Source organism: Neovison vison, chromosome 3 (assembly GCF_020171115.1).
Source record: "Neovison vison isolate M4711 chromosome 3, ASM_NN_V1, whole genome shotgun sequence".
In the NCBI taxonomy this organism is placed as follows: Eukaryota; Metazoa; Chordata; class Mammalia; order Carnivora; family Mustelidae; genus Neogale; species Neogale vison.
Window position 1 is genome coordinate 41168127 of NC_058093.1, and position 24117 is coordinate 41192243.

At 46.0% G+C, this 24117-nt stretch overlaps 1 protein-coding gene and 1 non-coding gene across 5 annotated transcripts in view; both read left to right on the forward strand.

Moving 5' to 3' along the window:
• ATG16L1 (autophagy related 16 like 1) overlaps positions 1-23558 on the forward strand; it is a 37837-nt gene extending 14279 nt beyond the window's left edge. The window contains exons 6-19 of one of the 4 annotated variants that reach the window (XM_044241874.1): positions 1206-1271; positions 3645-3731; positions 4378-4434; positions 4648-4695; positions 5325-5427; positions 8661-8766; positions 12584-12654; positions 13376-13447; positions 18734-18854; positions 19116-19221; positions 20456-20605; positions 20750-20797; positions 21122-21223; positions 21992-23558. In XM_044241874.1, coding sequence (XP_044097809.1) covers positions 1206-1271; positions 3645-3731; positions 4378-4434; positions 4648-4695; positions 5325-5427; positions 8661-8766; positions 12584-12654; positions 13376-13447; positions 18734-18854; positions 19116-19221; positions 20456-20605; positions 20750-20797; positions 21122-21223; positions 21992-22085 — 1231 coding nt within the window. In that variant the 3' untranslated portion in view covers positions 22086-23558. The remainder of the gene's footprint in view (positions 1-1205; positions 1272-3644; positions 3732-4377; positions 4435-4647; positions 4696-5324; positions 5428-8660; positions 8767-12583; positions 12655-13375; positions 13448-18733; positions 18855-19115; positions 19222-20455; positions 20606-20749; positions 20798-21121; positions 21224-21991) is intronic. The other 3 variants (XM_044241875.1, XM_044241876.1, XM_044241877.1) reach the window with 3 other exon arrangements.
• Positions 6359-6633, forward strand: LOC122903894. The gene has a single exon (XR_006384095.1).
• Positions 23559-24117: the final 559 nt, after the last annotated feature.

Sequence of the window (24117 nt, forward strand, 5' to 3'; positions counted from 1 at the left end):
TTTAAAGATTTTTTATTTATTTATTTGAGAGAGAGAGACAGTGAGAGAGAGCATGAGCGAGGAGAAGGTCAGAGAGCGAAGCAGACTTCCCATGGAGCTGGGAGCCCGATGTGGGACTCGATCCCGGGACTCCAGGATCACGCCCTGAGCCGAAGGCAGTCGTCCAACCAACTGAGCCACCCAGGCGTCTTTTTTTTTTTTTTAAAGATTTTATTTATTATTTATTTGACAGAGAGAGATTACAAGTAGTCAGAGAGGAAGGCAGAGAGAGAGAGAGGAGGAAGCAGGCTCCCTGCTGAGCAGAGAGCCCGATGCGGGACTCGATCTCAGGACCCTGAGATCATGACCTGAGCCGAAGGCAGCGGCTTAACCCACTGAGCCACCCAGGCTTCCCTTTTTTTTTTTTTTTTTTTTTTTAAAGATTTTAATCGCCACCAACTCTTGATTTTCGGAGCAGGTCATGATCTCCACGTCCTGGGATTGAGCCCCATGTGGGGCTCTGCATTCAGTGGGGATCTCCTTGAGGATTCTCTCACTCCCTCTCCCTCTGCCCCTTCCCCACACTCACTTTCTCTCTAAAATAAATACATAAATCTTAAAAAAAAAAAAAAAAATTTGTCCATAGCTGAGACATCTGTATGCAGCCCTGGTAAGTGGACCCATGCGCATTTTGACAGTTCAGGAATCCCACACCTCAGTTTCCTTACCTGTTAAAGTAGTGCTAGATCTCCAAAGCATTGTTACAAAGATTAAATGAGTTAAAACCTGGCAATAACAATACCAAGTAGTCAGGGACAAGTAAATTCTAAGTAAGTCTTAACTATTAACTCTTCATGCTCTTGACATGTTGGTGTCAGACTGTTTGCTACAGAAAGCCCACTCTTGACCGTGACTAACCCTGGATAAATCTGATGTGCCTTTCTGTTCTGGGAGGCCCCGGGTCATGATGGGCAGGCTCTACCTTGCTAGGTCACTGCTTTCTCTAATGACATAATCCCTCTTCTGGCCTGTGCTCTGGAATCCTTTATGACAGGGTTCCTTACTGACATTACTGGTGTGGGTTTGGGACTTGGATATCTATGCCCAGGGCAGTTATTTGAGATGCACTGAATATTCAAGTATTTTATGAGAGCTAGTAGTTTACTGAGGGCCCAAGTGCTGTGCTTTGTTGAAGCCAACATGAACTAGTGGGCTTTCTTCACTAGGAGGCGGCAAGCCCGGCTACAGAAAGAGCTTGCAGAAGCAGCAAAGGAACCTCTACCCGTTGAACAGTAAGTAGAGCTATTCTAATCAGAACTGCTCTTAGTAATTGGATTTGCTCTTTTAAAATGTTACCACGTTCTGATTTCTGTAAAATCGTTTATTATAGATTGTAGAAAGGAAACTCAAAGTTCTGAGGGAGCCACTAAACACTGGTTCCCATCCCAAGGCTGCTGCAGCTCATGCTCCTTGTGGGCTGTGGGCCTGTGAACAGATGACTTCTGCACCCTGAATGGGTGCCCACCTTGCTGCTTCCTTCTTGACACTTTGATCCATTTTCTACCCGTCATTGGGCCTCCTGGAGTGTATCACTGGGCTGGGTTCTTTCTCTTGCTGTCTGTTCTTGGGATGCGACTTTGAGTGGAGGTGCAGGCAAACCTTTGAAGCCTAAGTGAAAATGACTGTCTCTTGGAGCAAAAGGGAATGAATCCATTTGGAACTTTCCCTGATCTGGAGTTGGGGTGGAGAGTCCCCCGCAAGATCTGAAGCTTTGTGTTAAGAGTGGTAGATATTTAAATTTAATTTAATTCAGTTAATGACTGAATTCTACTTGCTTCTGGTTTATGATGTGTTCCTTTTCTACTGAAAAATATTCCAGAATACAGTATTAGATTTGTGATTTACTGCATTTTAAAATGTTTTTTGTTTCCTTATAAATGGAGGGGACTGGTTTGAATTCAGTTAGAGGAGTCAGCCACCAGACAGGGTGTTAATTTATAAGGAAAAAGATTTCCATACCAAGGCTGTGCTTATAGGCATTTCTTCTGTATTCTCAGATGTGGAAAATGAATCTCAGTTATATTTTATAGACATTACAAAGTAAATAAATGACCTAGAAATGACAGTTTATAAAAGCGACATTTGTCTGCCTCCCTACTGCAGCGTAAACAGGTGACTGGGTGTGACACAACTTAGGTCAAGCATGCTGCCCAAGATCTCCTTGGAAGGGACAGAGCAAACCTAACCTAGGAGTGCCAGACCTCAAAGGCCTCTTTTTAATCTCTGTGTTTCCCAAAGAGCAGAGTTTCTGGGGCAAAGGGCATTCTTACCTTTGAAAGGTTGTGATAACCAGTTGCCACATCCTGGTATTTTCTTGTGGCCCTGAGCCTTTGCAGGGTTCCAAGTGTCTTCATGTTTGTCGCATTCTAAAAACATTTACATAGGCTCTGCTCGTGGTCGCTACCCTTGCTGTCTCTGTTGCTCTACTGTCACGCTTGTATGGACACAGGGGACTCCTCCAAACCAGAACCACGAAGAAAAGAAAGGCTAGCCTTGTTCTCTTTCTTCAGGCATACCTTTGTTCTCCCGTACATCCTGGCCTAGACTGGGGTCAGTTGTGTGGAATCCTAAAATCGATAGCCAAGGAAAACAAATTTTCTTTGACTTGGTTTAACTTGGTTGGTAACAAGTATATGTTTACATAATCCAGATAATTAATCATGGAAAAATTTAGCTCTCAAGTCTAAGGAGTCTGAACATTAGGTGATAAAGGCTTGGGTTGTTAGGTTTTATTATTTTACTTCTGATTGCAACTCGGTAGGAGGTCATTAAATCCAAAATAATTGCTTGCCTTCCCCCAACCAGGAACAAGGGGTGGGGTAGATTCCAGAGGTGCTTTGTATCCGGTGGGATAAGGCGGGTAAACAACAGGGCATTTCTGTGGCTTGATTATTTCACATGAAGCATGATAGACTTCCTACATGTCCGAAGCACCAAGTGTTGAAACCTAAGCATAAAATACCCAGAGTCAAAAATGAATTGTGTTGAGATTTTGCTTTCCTGTTTCTATTACTAAGGCAGTATTTAAAGCCAATGTTAACGCAACCATGGACTCCATTGCCCTTCCAGCAAAAGCTTTCCTTACTCCCCTGGATCTCCTCCTTGCCCTGTCATTTTCTTGTGCTCCAGAGCTGCCCTGGCTGTCATCTATGCCATGCTCAGCCCATCTCATAGGAACTGTTTCTTGGTGAGCACTGTGGTCCAGTTGTTCACATGCAGGAGCCCTTACCTGTGAACCCGGCCTGAAGGAAGGAATCTCCCTTGGCACTGGATGCTTGGTTCTAGGCTTATTAGATCGTTTCCTTGCTTTCCAAGTGGGAGCGATGTTCATACCTCAGAGGATCAAAAGATCACTTTAAAGTTCTTTTCAGCATAGGAATTTTCAGCAAGGAATTCTGGATTTGATGTCAGTAGGTTAAACTTTTTAGTGTCATTCAGAGTGTGGCCATTCCTGTTTCTCTGAAGAACCCTTGGCTGTTTTTGTCACGGCCAACTCATGGAGGCCGCGTGTAACTAAGAGATGGTGCTGGTGCTTGTGGGACAGACTTGCCACAAAGCTCCCAAGGAGCAGGATCAAAGACTTGGCCTCTTGCCCTTCTTTCCAGGGATGATGACATTGAAGTCATCGTGGACGAAACCTCTGATCACACCGAGGAGACATCTCCCGTGCGTGCCCTCAGCAGAGCAGCCACGTAAGTAGCTGGGTGGGCCAGGAGAGGGGCACTCATGCCATAGGTGGACGGCACGTTGTGGCGGCAGCAAGAGCCCCTTGCTGGAGTGCCTAGCCCCTCCTGCACAGCTATGGAGATCGTGGGCTCCTGAGTGTCCCCATCTTCCTCAGGTCACCTCCACATGGGACTCAAGCTGGTGCTGCCACTGCCCCGTGAGGGGAGGTGGGAGGAAGTGTCATGGCTTCCCAAAGATGGACAGTTACACCTTGTTGGGATGATTATTTAAATCATACTGTTTACTTTGTACTTGGGTTCCAGGATTTTTTTCTCTTTGCTGATAACTAAAGCAGGACTAAAAGGGTGGGGATTGGTTATTAACAGCCAGAGACTGTTAGGTCAGATTGAGTCATTGTCTGAAGCACAGTTTCTAAGACAAGTTAATTTAATGCGGGGAACCTTGTGTCTTTTAAAACTTCGAAGCTGGGTCCTCCCTCCTGCCTTCCCCTTGTTTTCTAATGGTTTGCTCCTCTGAGGGGGTTTCTTGGCTGGGGTTTGGGAACTTGATGGGAAACATACTCCCAGGTACCTATTTTTGTGGACTGTTTTTATTGATGAATTATGGGCAAAATGTTTCTAAGGTTTAAACCTATCCTCCCCTCCTCTTTAGTAAGCGACTCTCGCAGCCTGCTGGAGGCCTTCTGGATTCTATCACTAATATCTTTGGGTAGGTTAGAAAACCTTCACCTTTCCTTGTTAATATGTGTGTGAATATTCATAAGTGTTATTTATGATTTATCACCATTTTTTAAGCATACACCAAATTTCCGTGGCGCCAAGTATTCAGATGCTTTGACTTCAGCTTTTCACTTAGCTTCTTCCTTTTTCCTCTGTTTTCTTTTCTTAATTTTGCTGCGTACTGATCTGGCCTTACCTTTAGTCTGTCCGAGTCTCCCCTTTTGGGACATCACTCTTCTGATGCTGCCAGGTGAAAATACTCCCTTCTCTCAGTCCGGCATGTGAACGTGGCTCCTTGATAATTGTGCTGATCACCGCTTCAGCGCCCCCCACCCTTGTCGGGTGTGCATGTGCCTCCCAGGCCGCTATGCATGCTCCTAGGAGTGCTGTCAGCTTCTTGAGCGGGCAGTTAGGTTGAGCTCTGCACAGCAGGCATGATCTCATCCCTCTCCTCGGGCACGCATTTGATTCCGCTATGACCACACTGGATGCTGAGGATGGTCGTAACTAGGCACAGAAGTGACCTTCAAGTAGTCTTATCAATAGACAAACGAGCTCCCGCAGAGCGGGCAGTTACATCACGTTGAGAACGTTTTTGCAGCAGTTTATTGGCTGGGGAAGCAGTTTTGCGGGACTGCTTTTCAGTGTTGGGTTTTGGAGTCCGTGAGTTAGTGAGCAAGCAAGTGCAGGTACGTGCTGGATACCTCTCGGGTGTCGTTTGAGTGAGGATGCCTCTGGTCGGGTGAATTGTTCTATGGTCCAAAGAGTCTAGGAGGGAGAAGAAGCTACTGTCAAAAGTCGTCTTTGAATCCCTCCTGTACGTTTTGTGGACAGGAAGCCTTGTGCAATCCTAATATTTTCCTTTATGTTACTTCTTAGGAGGCGTTCTGTCTCTTCCTTTCCAGTTCCCCAGGATAATGTGGATCCTCATCCTGGTTCTAGTAAAGAAGTGAGAGTGCCAACAACAGCGATGTGTGTCTTTGTAAGTACAGTTGAACCCCACGTCCCACCAAGCTTTGTGTGGTAACTGAGCCTGACGGTTAAAGGATCCTTTCTCCACAGCAGCTGGCTTTCTGTTGTTTTATTTAGAGCAATAGCAAGCTTTTACACCTGTCGGGTGTGTCTGATGGAAGGAATTGATACATTTTGCTTAGCTTAGAGGATAGAATTTATTATAACCATTTTCTGTAATTCAGGACTGGCTGAGAGAGAGTCCCTAGCATGAGAGATGGGATAAGGGAGAAGGAGCTGTGGTTGGTGAGAAGTTACACTAATGCGTGTCATTGTTGTCACTCGTTGGCTCTGATCTAGAGTGAAATTCTAGTTAGTAGTCTGTTTTAGAAGGTGGGTAAGGGCAACTGTTTGCTTCATGAATTATACCCAAATCTGCGTGACTTCCAATCGTTAGAAGCACAAGTTTGGAAGCAGGAGACAGTCCTGGGCAGAGGCCACTGTGATGCTGAGGCTGTCAGCTGGAGTTCAGAGCTGGATGCTAGTAGAAATGAAGAAGTAGGTCCCAGCTTGGGGGAACTGAGCAGAAATGGAACCAGCCTGGAGAAATGAGGGGTACCTGATTCAGGGCTGGCAGGTGGGAGTCTGGGGGGAAGAGAGAAGCAGAGCAGAGCCCACATAGCTGGGCTGACTTGTGGGTTACATGGGCTGAGTTAGAGGAGCCAGCTTTCAGGGGAGAGAAAGACTCATAAAATGGGAGGGAATTTATATGGGGAAGGCTTTTAGTTCCGGCATAAGGAGGAATTGATTAGAGATTTACACAGTTAACTGGCTGAGTGATTTAACCACCTTGTCTGTCATAAAGAGAATCTCCCTCCAGATGAGGAGTTGGATTGAGGACCATTAAGGCCCCTTCCCATTCCACTCCTGCGAGTCCCTGACAGGCCCAAGCACCTTATGGAGGTCAGTGATGATTGGTAAAAGGTCTGATTGCACTCAGTGTCACAGCCCCTTCCTTGCCCTCAACTCCCAGCAGCCCATTGTTTTCTCCTGTCACATTTAAGTCATGTGTATGGGATAATGGAGCAGCTGATAATTTGGGATTCTGTCAGCATGTGTGTCTGAGAGTATACAGTTCACAGCTGACAGATATCCAACAGAACCGGCTATGCAGGAGATGGAGGAGCGGCAGCCATGGGTGTGATGGTGCATGATCTCAAGTTTTCAATCTGAGACCTCCTGAGTAGAAAGATAGCATTAAAAAAAGAAGAAGAAGAAAGAAAAGGAAGGGAATCACATGGAGCAAAAAGGTTGGTCAGCTCTCTGATAGCTTTTCAGCAGTGGGACACAAGGGCTGGGGTGGGATCAGATCACCAAGCAAAATAAAGTGGTGTTTATATCCCAGTCAGTTAATAATCATGCCTTTGGTAATATTTCAGGCATCTTTTTTAGTCCCAAGCAGATGTGACAATAAGATTTTTGTCTTCCCCAAATGATGTTTTAGACAAATGATTGATGACCTGTTTAGTGATCTTATATTTGTAATCCACATTTTACACAGTCTTTTTTTTTTCCTTTTTATTATGAAAATTTTCAAACATTGGTGTGAGCAGGAAGTAAAAGAACTTCTGGGTCCCATCACCCATCATCCTGCCAGGCAGCCCCAGTTAGCTACATCTGCCAGTTTTCTTCTCTCTGCCCCATACACTTTTGCTGGAGCAATTTAAAGCAAATCTCAGGCATTGTAGTTCATCCATAAAGACTTCAGCATCAATAGTCTTTTTTTTCTTTTCTCTTTTTTAAGATTGATCTGTTTTAGAGAGGGTAGTGGGAGGGGTGGAGGGAAAGGGAGAGAGAGAGAGAGTCCTAAGGAGACTCCCTGCTGAACACAGAGCCCAATGTGGGGCTCAGTCAGATGCCCAACTGACTGAACCTCCCAGTCACCCTTATAGTCTTGATTTTTAAGAGCGGTTTCAGAGACATTTTCTGGTATTTTTTTCCCATTCTAGGAGGGGATGCTTTTTACCCCATTTCCCTTCCTATCTTGAACACAAAAAAAGATACCATCTTTTCAGATTATTTTTTTTTCTAGTTTGGATGCCAGTCTCAGTAATTTCCCTGTGAAGGAGTGCCTAGATAGCTCAGTCGAACTAGAATCTGACTCGATTTCTGCTCCAGTCATCTCTTGGGGTCATGAGATCGAGTTCGGCATCAGGCTCTGTGCTCAGCGGGCAATCGTTTGGGATTCTCTCCCTTTTCCTCTGTCCCTCCCCCCATGTGCATGCTCTGTCTCTTTTTTCAAAATATTTAAACCTTTAGAGAAAAAGATTTCCCTGTGAAGAACTTATTCTTTTTTTAAGATTTTATTTATATGACAGAGAAAGCACAAGCAGGCAGAGTGGCAGACAGAGGGAGAGGGAAGAAAGGCTCCCCATGGAGCAGCGAGCCCAGCGTGGGTCTCAGTCCCAGGACCCTGGGATCATGACCTGAGCTGAAGGCAGATGCTTAACTGACAGTCACCCAGGTGTCTTTCCCTGTGAAGAATTTAAAATTCTCCCAGAGTGATACCTGTTTCGTTGAAGGCCTATTGGTGATTAGGCACACTCCTAAGTCACACAACTTGGCGGAAGTCTTTTTCTATAGATGAGCAAATGAGCTGAGACTTCAGAAAGTTAAGAAACTTGGCAAAAGTCACCCTGCTAGTACACAGTAGTGCTGTATTGTTTCCAGAGCAGAATAGAATCCCACTGTAACAGTGATGCATCGCAGCAGGCTTGGTATTTGCTCGTATTAGGACTCCATGTGGGGATATACTCACATTAGGAAACCATAAAGACTTCTATCAAGAAAAGCCATGCTGTACTTTGACTAGATAGGTTAGCATGTAGCATTAACATAATCTGGACAAAAAGAGAGGTGGTTAATCAGAGACTTAATTTTAAGCCATTAAGATCATAGTAGAATATAGACTGAATTTTATTTTTCTTGAGAAATGAAATTAATGCAAAGACAAACTTTAGGCAGTTAGGCTACATGGGTTTTTGAATGCTTTTTAAGAAGGTTGCACTGTGCTTAAATAAATGGAACTGTAACTATAAGAATAAAATAGGGTAGGAATCCAAGTTAGTTTATGAGCGGACCCCCTTTATTTCTAAGTGAGCATCTGATGCCTTTTGTTAGATGTCCAGAGTGTTCATGTGCACTGGGCTCCTTCCTCTTGGGAATGACAGTGATTGGGGTTGAAGCAGGGTGCTTGTCTTGCAGGATGCTCACGATGGGGAAGTCAACGCTGTGCAGTTCAGTCCGGGCTCCCGGCTGCTGGCCACAGGAGGCATGGATCGGAGAGTTAAGCTTTGGGAAGTGTTTGGAGGTGAGATCCCAGAGTTGCAAAGAAAGAGGCTGTGTTGGGGACATCTGGTTGACCTTGGCTTTCAGGCAATCTTTAAATCATTCACCTTCTCCAAATATCTAGTATCTTGTTTCAGGAATTATCTGACCAAAGCATTATCACCATCTCAGACACTGCACCTGTGTGGATATTTGCGCTGAGTTTTTAAGCAAGGGCTAGAAAATGGTTTTAGGTTATGGATTCTTTAGTGTTTGTGTTTTCTTAGATATAATGAGAACATCTTCCAAGATTCTACAGGTTTTAGAAGGAAAATGAAAGGTCTTAAAGTCATAGACTTTAGAATTAAACTATACATTGAGCTGAGGTGTGTGCATTTAATAACACTATTGTCTTTAGCCTAGAGAAAAAGATTGAGGTCATATCTAAGCTTGAGAATAAAAAGAGGGGTATATCTTCCAGAAAAAATGTATTTAACAAGCAGCTTATCATCAAGGGCCAGAAGATCAAGACCTCGTCTCTTTGATGAGACTTTGTTTCAGAAGTGGCTTCAGAGTACTCAGAAATGGGATGGCATTAAAACAGGAAATGGGACTTGGTGAAATCATCTTTTAGAAATCTGAAGCTAGGGATAGCTGAATTTCAGCATTTTGAGATGTAGTTAAATCTCATGTTGTGGGTTTGTTGTTGTTGTTGTTGTTGTTGTTGTTTTAAATAAAGCAGGGCTGAGGAATAAGGCTGAAGATTTTAATAAGAACCGCTTTGTCAGCTTTCCTTAGTTGTAGCACTTACATTCCCAGTGTCCACCAAGAAGTAGATCCAGAGGGCCCTTGTCTGTGTTAGTTCCCCTGATCCTCACCACAGCCCTGTGCAGCTTGAAAGACAGGTATCACCTCTACTTGACAAGACGAAAACATGAAAACTCAGAGCCCCTACTTGATTTTGCAGTTGATTTTCATGGCTGGTAACTGATTAGCGTGGCAGGGGATGGCAGAACCAGGTCCTGCTGAGTCTGCTGACTGCAAAGCCCCTTTCTTCCCGCTGTGGCCTCCCCTGAGCTATAGAGCACCTGAAGGAACATGCAAGTGACTTTTGGTGTGTTCAGAGCAAGAGCAAGAGCAGTCTGTTGATCCGTTTGATGATAATAGATTATCAATAAATCATCACATTTGTCTGCCCTGGCCTTTTTTTTTTTTCTTTTTCTTTTTCTGGAAAGTGACTCCATCGTTAAATCCCTGGCAAATACAGCTAGTTGAAGCCCATGAAAATTTGTGCCACTTTACCCAGAAACACCTTATGAATGGTAATGTGAAAACCATGATAATGCAATAATAAAGCCATATTGTAATAATAGAAGTTTTATGAGATTTGATTTTTTAAAATCTAAGCAAAGCATCTGTTTTGTTTTTGTTCTTAAGATTTATCTATTTATTTATTTATTTGAGACGGAGAGAGCAAGACACACACAACAAGGAAGAGGGTCAGAGAGAAAGTGAGAAGCAAACTCCCCACTGAGCTCCAATGTGAAGCCTAATCCCAGGACCCTGCGATCATGACCTGAGCTGAAGGCACATGTTTAACAACTAGGCCACCCAGGAGCCCCCAGAGCATCTGTTTTGATTATGTTTTGTGATTAAATAAAAATAACTCTAGAAATACTTTGTACTTCCTGGTAGTAGAAGTAAAAGCACGTCTAAGAAAATTAGAACCGACCTTTAGTAACAGTGTTAGGTTTTTGCTGCTAAAAAGGAAGTAAATGGAAATGGATGGATATTGGCATAGTTGGTGTCAGTAAAATGAAAAGTTTCTGCTGGGTCTAAGAAATAACATAGAATGTTTGGCAGCACTTTATATAGTTTTGAGGAACAAATGTCAGTTATGGCCTAATTATAGAGTATTTCTTCTGCAAATCACTTAGTCAGCAGGTTTTTTCTCCTTGGCTAATATTTACTGAATCTTGGAAGAGACTAAGTCCAAAAAGCCTTTTATGAAAGAGTTTGGGGGTCCTGTTTTTTACACTTTTAAAGTATCAGAAGAATGGCACTTTCTGCCCAGTAGGAACATCTGTCCTTGCTCTATCAAAATTTTCCAGAAGCTCCATTGAGATGTTGACATACCTTCCCTCCATGCTCTCTAGATCTTTGGGAAGGATTTTTTTTGATTGTTTGAGATCAGTCTCTTACATAGAGTAGTATTTATTGGTCATTTCTTACATTTTGGCGATGTGTTAACTGCCAGAGAAAATAAACTGCTATCTTGGGCATAATTTCTGATATTTCTTAGAATTTACAGTAATATTTTTGTAAAGCTCTAATCTAAATAAAGACCTTAATTAATTAGTGGATATTAGCCTTTTCTGACTTTTGAAAATCTAATGAAAGCTAGGATCCAAGAAAAGGCTTTAAATATGCTATACAGGTATTTCACAATTAAATTCAGAGGGTGGGCTTCAACCAGTTTAATAATCCTGACCCTAAATGTATTTGACAGCTCTAAACCCAGTATTCATATTATAATTATTAACAGTTAGAAGTATTAAATAAGAGAAAAGGCTGTTCTTGGAGATGTTTCCTATTTTATGATCCCTTTTTATGAACTTTTTTTTTTTTTTTTTAATTTTATGAACTTCTTTTTTAAGATTTATTTATTTTAAAGAGAGGGGTGTGCTTGGGTGGCTCAATTGGTTAACTGTCTGCCTTTGGCTCAATTCATGTTCCCGGGGTCCTGGGATTGAGCCCCATGTCGGACTTCCTGCTCAGCAGGAAGCCTACTTCTCCCTGTCCCTCTGCCTGCTGCTCTCCCTGCTTGTGTTCTCTCTCTCAAAAAAAATTTTTTTTTAATTTATTTTAAAGAGACAGGGAGAAAGAGAATCTTCAGCAGACTCTGCTCTGAGTACAGAGCCTGACTTGGTGCTTGATTTCAAGACCCTGAGATTATGACCTGCATGAAATCAAGAGTCGGACGCTCAGCCAACAGACATCCAGGCGCCTCATCCCCTTTTATGAATTTGATTTGAATGGTTCCCTGATTGTTTTCTGAGCTTGTCATCCTTAAGGTACCCTTTAAGAAAAGGGGCTGAATCACGTCATCCTGAGATTTTTACTCTTGTCAGTTTGTGCCTACATCGTGAAAACTCCTGTGTGGGTGTCCAAAGCTGTCTGAGAGCAGGACCCAGGAGCCTGTGCCTGGTGAGGGAGGCTGGGTTGAGGGGAGTGCTGGCAGCCAGTTGGACTGCCAGAATCTTCAGCTTCCAGAGACAGAGGAAGTGTACAGACAAATTCCATAAACTCCAAACTAGCTTCACTGGCATTCTAAGGACTAGCCAGTAACTCATAACTTAAAAAAAGAAAAAAATAAAGTAAATAAAACTCTAATGAGAATTCACACAGAAATTGTGAAAAATTTTGTGGTGAGGTTCTATAGAAGTGATTGTTAAATTGACACAAATACTTATCAGACCCAAAGGTGTATTTATCTGAACTAGAAATTTTTACAGAGGAATAGTAGAACTGAAACTCTCTCTAGACGGATTGACATTTCTTTAAAATTCCTGCACTTACTTCTTTGTAAAGGGAATAGAAGACTCTAAATTTTTGAAGAGAACAGGGAGCACCTGTGAAGTGCTGGGCCCTGCGTCAGCTTACACACTTGTGGCTCCAGCAGCTGCACAGCTGTCCTCTCTGGTCTCACTGCGGTGTTTGTCCTGCTCTCCGAGGCTGCGTCCGTGCAGGACAGCTGCTCCTCGCAGCCTCTCACTGGCTTCCATTCTGTTTCAGGTGCCCCGGTGTAACATAGGTGTTGGCCTTACTTTCCTTTGTCTCCTCTGTCTTCCTTTATCCAGATAAATGTGAGTTCAAGGGCTCCCTGTCTGGCAGTAATGCGGGAATTACGAGCATCGAATTTGACAGTGCTGTGAGTATCCCATGGCTATGGAAATGAGTGCGCTTACAGGGGCGTAGAAACCATTTAAGACATCCGGTTCTTGAAATTTAAAAATTACTCAAATGATTTCCCTGCTGTTCTCCTTGTCTTAAGTCCCATCAGTGTTAGATCAGGATGCAAGGAAATGGGAAATTCTGGGCTGGTTGTGACAGTGTTGCAATCTGGGTGGGGGAGGCAGGTGTGCAGTGCCCCCGCCAGTCCGTTCTCTGCAGGCTTGCTGAAGGTCCCAGCTGAAGCCTGGCGGTGCAGGGGGAGCCACAGGCGTCTAGCTAGGTGGGTGAGAGACAGGCGGGTCTCGGGGAGAGCAGTTTTGGGAGGTTGTGGGAGGGGAGAGCTGGTGCCTCTGGGCTCTGTAGTTTGGACAGTGTGTAGACAGTTGGTATTTACTGTTACTGAAGGGGGTGGAGGGGATGGCTGATGAACTCGAGAGGACAGGTTACAGTTTGAGCTGGAGAGTCTGCAACATTCCAGCGGGAGGGCAGGATTGAGCAAGTTCAGGAGCAAAGTGGATTTACCACGGTCAGTGGGTTGACAGACTACTGGGAGTAATGGTCGGTATTCACATCAGCTGTGCAGCTTTTGAGCATCTAATAAGCCTTTTCTGGACTCGATTCTTGGGGAGTTTGTATTGTGTGGACTGAAATAATCTATTTTGTCTAAAATTTGTCTCCCCCCACCCTTATTCCCATAGGGATCTTACCTTTTAGCAGCTTCAAATGATTTTGCAAGTCGAATCTGGACTGTGGATGATTATCGGTTACGGGTAAGACCCAGTTAAAAAAGTTAGTATATCTTCAAACTTCATGAGGTTCTTAAGGCACAAAATGTAATAAATGGCAGGTTGATTAATTAGGAGAATCGTGTTTTCCTAAAAATCATACTTGATTCCCCCTGCCTTTCCTTTTCCCCCTTGGGAAAATTTGTTTCCATGTTACATTCTTCCTTTGTCCAAGATTGAGTTTCAGAATGCTTGCATGAGGAAGCCATCACATTTCTCATAAAAGACTCGGGGTGTTCCTGTTCCTAAGAACTACATACTTGGGGCAGGCAGGTGTCTGTTTTAGCAGAACTTCCAACGATCCCAGCGTTGTTGTAGGTTACATTTGTTATGTCCCAAGACTCATAATGAGCTCCCAGAGTCGAGCTGAAAGTAGGACATAGGAGTGCATGTGGGTACACTTACGGTTAGCGAGAACCACAACTCTGACACAAGGTGGGAGCAGGTGGCAAGGAAAAGGGGAAGGTCGGGGTCATGTGAAGGAATTCGCATGTGAACCCGAAGTTGTTGAGAAGTCGCTTGGCCTCCACAACGAAGATCAAAACTTGATGTTTATAGTACTTTTGTTCTAGTGAAAAACAAATAGCTTAATTTGGGGACATGTTGTTTTTCTCCGTAAGCCTGAAGCAGTTTTCACATGTGCTCATTAAGAAAAGGCTGTTGAAAGATAAGAGGGAGGCTGAGCTTCTTACAAAGAAAAAAAGTTTGACACAAGCTTTTGTACATCAGCTTGCATGAGGCATGGCGTTGAGAGCTTCTTCAAGGGAAATCTGCAGAAAAGGGAAGCTGCTGCAGAATGGTCCGTTGCCAGTGGTCTGATGTGATGATGCTGGGATGCAGTTTGGAGAATCTTTGGAAATGCACAGTTCACGTGTCTCATAGGCTCTCCGTTTTCTTGAAGGAGCTGTAGGGAACACCACCAGTATTAGCTGCTAGTCAGTAACTCCTGGATGGTGGTGATCCTTCATTCTGAGTTGGAAGAAGATCCGGGGTTACACATGCAAAGTATGGGGCGGGAAGCTGACCAAGATTACTCCCTTGTGAAAGCTGAAGAGCCTGCTCTGTGTTCTTGTCTGAATGCAGAACAGGGAAGTGGGCCACTGGGCCCCCGTGGGCAGGGCTGGACCTTTTGCTAAAGCAGTAGTCCCATCTGTTCCAACACTTGAACAAGTTTTCAGTAGCCGCCCTCTACTTCTGCACCCTCAAGGTGGCCTGGCCCGTCCTCAGCCAGCATGATAACCTGCTGTGGGCTATGCTGTGCTCTCTTAACCATCGATCCCTTACTGGATTCTTGCAACAGGATTGAATATGCCTCCAGTTCTTAGTTTGCCTAAAGGAAAAGGGACTTTTCTTGAGTGGCTCCGATGCGTCAGACCCAATACCGAGGTATTATATGTATCCTACTGCTTTTTTCATCCCCAGGGGAACAAGGAGGAATAGGTTACGGAAAACCAAGGCTCAGTCAGAGAAGCCCACAAAATTGCCTAGAGTCCCCCAGCTACCAGATGAGAATGGGAACCGGGCTCCTTGATTTTCTGTTTGACCTGGATTACTCTAGTGTCTCTACAGGTAGAGCTTACCTGTCTCACCATGAAGAGGGACATACAGTCCTCCCTTACATTGTAGGCCATTGGAGGAGAAAAGCAAGCAGTTGAGGGCCCGGCCAGTTGTGCAGGATGATATTTTCCATTGGAAAAGAGTTCTATTCAGGTGGCCATCAGCCCTTGGGTTGGACATAAGAAGGGGACCTGCAGGTGGGAGCCAGACCTGGAAAACAAAAATCATAATGTTGGGAAACTTTCTTCAAGTGAGCTAATCTGCAAGAGTGGGCTGAGTTTCACGGGAGAAAGCACTCAGGGTACTGGAACACCAGGCTTCCACTGGGGTTGCTGATGGGTTAGGCTGGTGCTAGGATAGTAGCATCCGTAGCTGGGCTAGCTGACTTGGAGGGCTTCTGGCCCTCTCTCTGTATATGTGTGATGAAGATCAGGATGAACATCCTCTGGATAAACATCTGCTCTGGGACCACAGAACACACATGGAACTCTTAACGGGGTCCAGGAAGTAAATACGCTCCCTCTTGTAGGAGGCTCTGGCTTCTACTTAGACCCTAGTTAACGGAGGATGTTGGAAGACACAGAGGTGCATGTTCGGAAATCCAGGACCCAAGCCCATAGTTTTTCTGGTAAGGGAATGGTATTGGCAGAGACCAGAATGCAAGGAGCAGCTGGCTGAGTGCTTTAAAATCCTTGTAGTAAAGGTGTGCTAGAGACAGCCCAGTATTTACAGAGGACTCCTTTGAAGAGCGGGTGTTTTAGATTCCCTTAAAAATCCAGAAGGTCCTTGCAAAACTACCTAGCTGCTCTCTAAAATGTGACTTGAGGAATGGGGTTGAACAGCCCACCTTTTTCACTTCTCTAATGTGGACGAAGAAAAATAACCACGGTGACGAGACTGGCTTTCAGATGGTGGTTTTTGCTTCAGAAACATCCTCATTGAGTTCTGCATTTTTTCTGGGGTCAGTTGACCATTTGGTGCTAATGGTGGTTGCTTGCATGGTGGGTGGCCCTCAGGTCTCTCCTGAGGCATGGGGGAGCACCTGGCAGGGCCCTGGAGAAGAGAGGTTCAAGCTGCTCTGATGTCTGAACATGCTGCCCCATCTCTTAGGAGCCACTGTTTGAAAAAGGAAGTTAAAACCTGAAAATTAAATAAATTGAACTGAATTAAATATTGAAAAGAAATGTCAGAAACACTGGGTGGATAAAAATTTTACATAAATCTGATGCACTTGAGATAAGGATTTTGTAAATCATGGAAAAAAACCTGGAGGAGGCTGCATTCCATACCTTTGTGAGCATGGAATGGGAGCCCATCAGCTGGATTTCCTCCAAGGATGAGATTGGCAGAAGGACAGACTTTAAAAAGCAAGCTAACACACATAAGAAGAGCCAGGAAAGGGGTACCTGGGTGGCTCAGCAGGTTAAACCTCTGCCTTCTGCTCCGGTCATGATCTCAACATCCTGGGATCGAGCCCCACATCAGGCTCTCTGAGCCTGCTTCCCCTTCTCTCTCTGCCTGCCTACTTGTGACCCTCTCTCTCTCTGTGTCAAATAAGTAAAATCTTTAAAAAGAAGAAGAAGAGGAGGAGCCAGGAAATAACAGTATCTCTTTTCTTTCTTTCATCAGTCCAGCAGTTTTACCAGGGAAAGCTGTGTGCCCATAGCTGTTTGCCGTAGCACCATTAGTGCTCATGAGATGTAAAGTGACCTAGGTGTCCGCTGGGCATAGAAATTTCCATTAAATTGTAATTGCCACTTGACAGTTATTTAACTATCAGAGTAACTTTGAAGGCTCTTAGTGGTTGGAGGAAGGAAGAACATTAATGCTCCCAGCAGTGGGCCTTGTACACAGGGCACCTTGTTTGGTCCTTTTACCAAAACAGCGGGAGGAAGAGGTTATTTGGCAGATGTTTGAGCCCTGACTGTTCAAAGCCAGAGCATTGTGACCCCAGAGCCGGAGCATCTTCAGCTGTCACGTGGGAAACTACTTCTGCTGTAATGTGAAAATGGCAATAGATAGTTTTTTTTTTTTTTTTAATTTATTTATTTGACAGAGAAGGAGATCACAAGTAGGCAAAGGCGGGGGGTGGACCATGTTCCTTGCTGAGCAGAGAGCCTGATGCAGGGCTCAATCCCAGGACCCTGAGATCATGACCCGAGTCCAAGGCAGAGGCTTAACCCACTGAGCCACCCAGGCGCCCCATCAGCAGTAGGTAAATTTTTAGGAGTATTTGCACATGAGAACAATGAAAGTATTAACACGCATTTAATAGAGTTCACAGAAATGAGTGCTCACAAGCCTGTTTATGAGCAGTGTCTTTTTCTCCGGAGTCTGCCAACTGGGATTTTACTGCAGTGGGATGAACGAAAACAGTGAATGTACCCAAAACTTTGATTTCTTTGATGATGTAGTTCTTTTCTCCGAACTTAATTTACCTAGCATGGGGCGTACTCTTCCTGAGTTGAATGTCTCCTCATGAACCGTACAGTGTGGATGATCTGTGCTGGGTGGAATCCTTACTCCCATACTGTACTGAATGTAAGCCTTGTTGCGGGAGTGTTCAGGATCTTACGAGAAGGATCTGTGGGAGGTTTTTATACAGCCATAGCACAGCTGCCCCCTGGCTGGCGCATTTGTCTGATGTCGTTCAGTTTCAGAGAGGTTTAAATGTGGGAGAAACGAGTCTTCGAATCTGTGCCAGCTTCTCTCTTCGGAAGGGAGAAGTATGTGTGGGCCTGGGTTTTCTGTTCCTGTGGTGAGGTGACGTTGCTCCACTGAGCAAGGAGGGAAGATAGGTTTCAAAAATTCTCACACTAAACATTTCACAAGGAACTGTGAGATCCTGTCTTTGGGAGTCAGTGTGGAAACGCTGTAAGTAAGTTAGCAGTTGTAGTAAGTATATGAAAGCTTTTAAAGGTTTATTTATTGGTTGGTTAGAAAGAAAACCTCAACGAATACTTTCTGAGCCTTTGAGATTTCACACCTAGAAGCATGCCAGCCTGCACTGGAAAATCCATGAGTAGTGAAAGGTCCGACTCCCAGGGTCCCCTCCCTATAACCCTTGCATCCCCTTGGGCTCCAGTAGTGCCGTGATGGGCAGAAGGGTGGCTGGTGCTGGGCAACGCCCCAGGGCTGTGTTCCTTGGCGAGAACCCCCCCCAGCCAGCTGCTAAGGGGGTTCATTGTTGGGGCTGCTGGTACCTGTGGTTATGGTCTGTTTTTAATAGTTTATTTAGAGAGTCCTGATGTTTCCTTTTGTAAATTATGCCTGCAGGGAACCAGTGTGTTCTGACTTTAAATAGGGTCTGGACTTTCAGAGGCACTGGGTAAAATCTAGGCTTTGAAAAATTCTGTAATCTGATACAGTCCAGATTTTCAGAGAAGGTTGCAGGAATCCTATAGACCTGTGGTATCTGTAACAGTTTATTTCAAAAAGGTCCTCCAACTGCCTGTCCCTTTTTTTAAAGTTGGCACTAGTGGTGTTAGATTTTTTTTTTTTTTCTCTATACATTATTTGTGCTGGGAGATTTATGCTCTTCCTCTTGATTCCTTACCTCTGGGCCACACTGAAAGATAGGCTTTCTGGACATTTTGCCTAGCCACATATCCTTTGTCTGAATATTCCTGACCAGATCTTTGGGTGTTTGGAGAAGCCAGCTCTTCCAGCATGGTGTGTGCCCACGGCTTACCCCAGCTGTGTTCTCTCTCGTAGCACACTCTCACAGGACACAGTGGCAAAGTGCTGTCTGCCAAGTTCCTGCTGGACAACGCGCGTATTGTTTCCGGAAGTCATGACCGGACCCTCAAGCTCTGGGATCTCCGCAGCAAAGTCTGTGAGGAAATTTAGTCTCGCTCTCTGTCTGTACAATTAGACGTTAACCACAAGGTGTTTGTTGCCACACGTGATACAGTTTGAATTTCAAGTCTGGTTTCATATTCAGAGTGGCGTTGAGGTAGCGACGGTTTTCCGTGTTTGAGAGTATGTTTAAATAAGGAGCTCCGGTTACGCAGGGTGAGAGGGAAGCGATGCTCCCTGCACAGCCTCTGCTGTGCAGGGTCCTCTGCTCGATGACTAATGTTCACTTTTCTTTCAGGCATAAAGACGGTGTTTGCAGGATCCAGCTGCAACGATATCGTTTGCACGGAGCAGTGTGTCATGAGTGGACATTTTGACAAGAAAATTCGTTTCTGGGACATCCGGTATACTACCCCAGAGCTTGGTGGGGGAGGCAGATGAGAGGGTCTTCCTTCCCATGGTAGAGCTCTGAGGAGGCTTTGTATACAGGGTGTACTTTTTAAGATCCCTAGAAGTAGCAGAAATGAGCTCTAGTCCACGTTTGTCTCAGTAGTTCGATATTCTTTACCGTGAAGTAGACATTCGTGTTCAGTGATCTCTTACGAGCACACTCTGCGCGCTTAGGAGGCACTTTTTCAGCTGCTAGGAAAATGAAGATGGACAGCTAGGTAGTTGGAAATGTCACAAGTCTGCACGGGGTTCGGAAGTAGAGCCAGGCACCTTAGTCCAAGGATATGAGAGAACACCTATCAGGATGAGTCTTAAGAAGGCAGTGGGCATCACATGACACAAAGCCCCTGACACACTTTCCAGACAGGACAGCAGGATAGCCTGGGAGATCGGGCCGTGGGCAGACAGGACTAGCTGGTGGTGGGTTGGGATCAGAGGGCTGTTTGTTAAGTGACTTGCTCTTGTAAGCCGGTGGGTGTTTTAACAGAGGACCCCTCTGCACAAGTGAGTAGATGGTGCGGGTGGCGTTCACATGGCGTCCTAGGAGCCCGGACCTCATCCAGCAGTAAAGGAGATGTGGAGGGGAAGGGATTTGAGGGAGCATTCGCACATGATGGGCGAGGAAGGGGAGGACTGAAGCCAGACCAGTGACTGACTTGCCTAGGGTGGGAACTCTGCCCTAGAGTCCAGCTGCACACCTGGCATCACTCAGCTGGACTTGGGGAGCCCTGGAGCTGAACTTGTAGGGCAGGGAGCCTGGCAACAGACCACTTGTTTGTCGCAGACCCACCAGAGCAAGTTTCTGGGCCCTTGGCCACATTGACACGTCATCACTGGAAGAGTACTGAACAGGTCGCAGGCCTGCTTAGCTCATGCTGGGCCGAAGCTCCCTGATTGGCAGTTACTATAGCATTTCTCCAAATGGGTGAGGAAGTTAATTCTTCCCCAATTCCAAGTTCTGGTTCTTACACTATAACTATAGAATGTATTGATAGAAAAATAGTAAAAGCAGTTCCTGAAGTGATTTTTATAAGGTTGGGACACACTCACTGTTCTTGAAGAGTATGGCATTCTAGTCGAATTCCCTCCTTTCCCCTTCTTCTCCATGGAGCATGGTGTCCTGGTCAACACGGGGAAGTGCCAACGCTTCCATGTTCCGTCTCCTCAGACTTCCCATCACTTCTGTAGATCAGAGAGCATCGTCCGGGAGATGGAGCTGCTGGGCAAGATTACCGCCCTGGACTTAAACCCAGAGAGAACAGAGCTTCTCAGCTGCTCTCGTGATGACCTGCTGAAGATCATCGATCTGCGGATCAATGCTGTCAGACAGACGTTTAGGTAACTGGAGACATGCTGGTTTGGGTTTTATTTGACCCTTGCTGTTTTTCTGGGGGTCACATGAACACCAGAAGCCCTGACCCTGCTTTCTCAAACCCCGAGTGGTATGAGCTCTTGGGGTAACAGTGCCATTGTTGGTTTCAGCGCGCCTGGGTTCAAATGCGGCTCTGATTGGACTAGAGTTGTATTCAGGTGAGTAGCGCTTCTCCTCCTGTCCTGCCCCACCCCCCCAGCTGGTGCATGCGGGAGTTGGAGGTGGGGGGCATGTGTTCACTGACTAACCCTGAGAGAGTGTCCAGGAATGACCTAGAAGTTCACCTTTAGGGGTCACTATCTCTGTCTTTTTCCTTTCTGGTGTGCCTAAGAGCTATTGGAGAGCTTCTAGGGAAGGTGGGCTCTGTGCAGAAGGGCAGCCCCCTTTCCTGGTTCTCGGCTCTCCCTGCCCAGTGCTTCTCCCACGAGATGCTGAACTGGGGGTGGGTGCTTGACACTTTTCCGGTCTTACTTGTTCTGCAGCCCTGATGGTGGTTATGTGGCAGCGGGCTCAGCTGAGGGCTCCCTCTACGTCTGGAGCGTGCTCTCAGGGAAGGTGGAGAAGGTCCTTTCCAAGCAGCACGGGTAAGGGGAATCCTGGTAGCCCCTCTGAGGTTGTATGCAGGTACTGTGACCTCATCTCAGGGGTCCTGCCCCTTTGGGCATGGACTGAGCCCCGGGAGGGCGTTGTGGGCTCACTGGCTCTGCTGTGAGCAAGGTCACTGAGGGGAGCCTGAGGTCATTCATGCAGTACAGCAAGCTGCAGTGTTTGCTTAGGGATGTGACAGGCTCTCTAGTTAGAGCCCTTCGAGTAGTGGCTGCTGGAGAAAGCTAAGGAAGATCACCTAGCGTCTCCTCTCTGTTTCTCCTTCTCCCTTCAGAGCCCCATTCCCCAGGAAACTGACTGGCTATAAACCCAGATTTTCACTCTTTCAGTACTCCCCTGGGCTCTTCTTTCTCTTAGCTTTGTTCTCTCCACCCAAGCTCAGCTACTAGTTTTAATGGAGATGGGGCTTTCCTCCAGAACCATCTCTCCTTGCTCCCAGGGGCAGTGGCCATTGTCCACTCCCCAGTCGGGCCCCCGAGGCTCTTGTCAAAGGGTGAAGGCTACCGCCTTAGGGTAGACTTGGTTGCACTGGACTCCTTTCGTTCTTTTTGTTTCTAACCTGCTTTCTTCAGTACAGTGTGGGGTTCCTTTGAGTTTCTGTGCTCATTGCCAAGGGCCTGCCTGTGAGCGGCAGCAGTCCTGGTGAGTAAGCCAGGCGTTGGAGAGAGCCTTGCTCCCAGAATGCAAGGGGGCCTGGCGTTCAGCTCACTAAGATCTCACAGATGTTTCGACCTCTCCCTTTGAAGCTCGTCCATCAATGCGGTAGCATGGTCCCCTTCTGGCTCCCATGTCGTCAGTGTGGACAAAGGAAGCAAAGCTGTGCTGTGGTCAGAGTATTGATGGCATCTTCGAGAGAGAGAGAGAAAGGAGCTGAAGTCGGAGAAGCACCCAGGCTCCTGCGGCGGCTCTGTCCTGGCAGGAGGTGTGTTGGGTGTAGCTTCGATCTCCAGAGACGAGCTGGAGCCGCGTGGTGTTTGAACAGGATTTCTGAGGATTTTAGCTGAGGTCTCTAATGGCCTGAAAGGATAACACTGAAAAAATCTGGCCCTGCAGTCACTTATCAGGGATTCAGGTTCTTGCCTTGATTCAGGTGGGAAACACTACTGGCTCTGATCTTCCATACCTCATCAGGGGGAGCACGGTCACCTGCCGGCTTCCTTACTGGCCGGCAGGACCAGGAACGCCCCACACGTGCGCGTGGGTGTCATTTCTCCCTCCGTGCTTTCTCCCGTCCTTCCAGAGTCGGTTCTGGCCCAATGTATGTCCTGTCCCCTTGGGATGGTTTCCCCGGTAAACTCGCTTGAATCGTTGGATTAACAGAAACCCAAAAAGGATTACCTTTGCCCTCAGCCCACAGGGACTACCCTGATTTCTGAGGAGACGGCGGGACTGTGGTTCTCTCTGCTGGTCTCTGTCATTATTACAAGGCTCTTTCTCTGATCTCATCTGATTACTGTTGGAATTTCCTTAGGTCTCCTAAACCGTTCTTAGAAAGTAGCTGTTCTTCAAAGCTTCAGGTTACCTTTCTTCCTAACAATGCTATACACTTATTTCTTGGTCAAGAAATAAATCTGTTTGGTTATAAAATACTTTTTGGAAGTAGGAGAGGAAGTGCAGAAACCTCCTTGCAGGGAAGTGGGCATGCTGTGGGAATAGAGTGGCTTCCTGCAGCCATCTGTAGACTCCCAGAAAGTGGGCAGGGCACACACCACCTTCTTTCTAGGTGTGCCTCGGTGACAGCCGCTGGTGACGAGATTGGAGGCCTCGAATGTATTAGCCTGGAGCCCAGTTCCCGGTCACTGCCCCTTTGCCAAGCCTATGTGCAATACCCCTCGGTGCTTTAGTGCGAGAAGCCCGTTCCAAGAAGCATGGGAATGTCATCTTTAGGTGTCAGGAGTTGGGATCAAGGCCAGGGAAAATCTGGCCTGTGGCGCTTTTTTTTTTTTTTTTCTTTTTCTTTCTTTCTTTCCTTAAAACATTTATCTTTACCATTTTACCTGTGTATATCATTTTAGTTCCTGAGTGACTGAAACACCAGTACTTTCATCACTTTTTAATTTGCACTTTATTTTTTTCCTTCCACACTTGTTCTCTGGACAGCTGTGGGTAGGAGAGCTGGAGCTGGGTGAGGAGGGGTGCTGTGTCCATCCTCCCTCGCTCCCTGGCCCTCCTCCCCCCGCCCCTTCCAGCTTGCTGCTCCAAGAGCTCAAGGGGAGGTAGAATTCGCAGGCCAGGGCGCATCTTTTATTTATTTATGTTGCCCAACAGAACTTGATTGTAAATAAAAAAGAAATCGGTTATATACTTTTCAAACTCTGTGTCTCTTCATGGTTATTGTGTGCTCCTCTGTCTTTCTGAGAAAAAGCTGTTTCTTTCATCTGTTTTTGTGGTATTCGTTCATTTGTAAATAACAGCTATTTTCCTGGGGTCTCTCCTCATCATTCATCATTCGAGCCTCCGTTACCACTGCCTGTAAACCAGCATCCCAGTTTCACATCGCATGTAAGTCTTAGGGTCTCATGAATCTCTGCGTCTGTCCCATGAGCACCCAGCGCACTCACAAGACCCCTGCCATCAGGTCTGTGCTGCCGGTGAGAGTACCTGGTTCCGCACTGAAGACTTTGTCCATAGGATCGATGATGAGCCTTACCGGTCTCCCGCTGGTCTCCAGCCTCTTCACTGAAGGGCCATGAACTACCTCACGGAGGAGTGATTTGTTCGCAGGGCCTTGGGTCTCTAGTAAGCAGCCTTGTGCTGGGACAAATACTGATCTCCTGGAGCCACCACCCCCACCTCAAGACCTCTGTCCATTCCCTTATGACGACTGTTTGCGGGGGGTGGGGAGACAGTCGAACATTCACTTCGCCCAGCA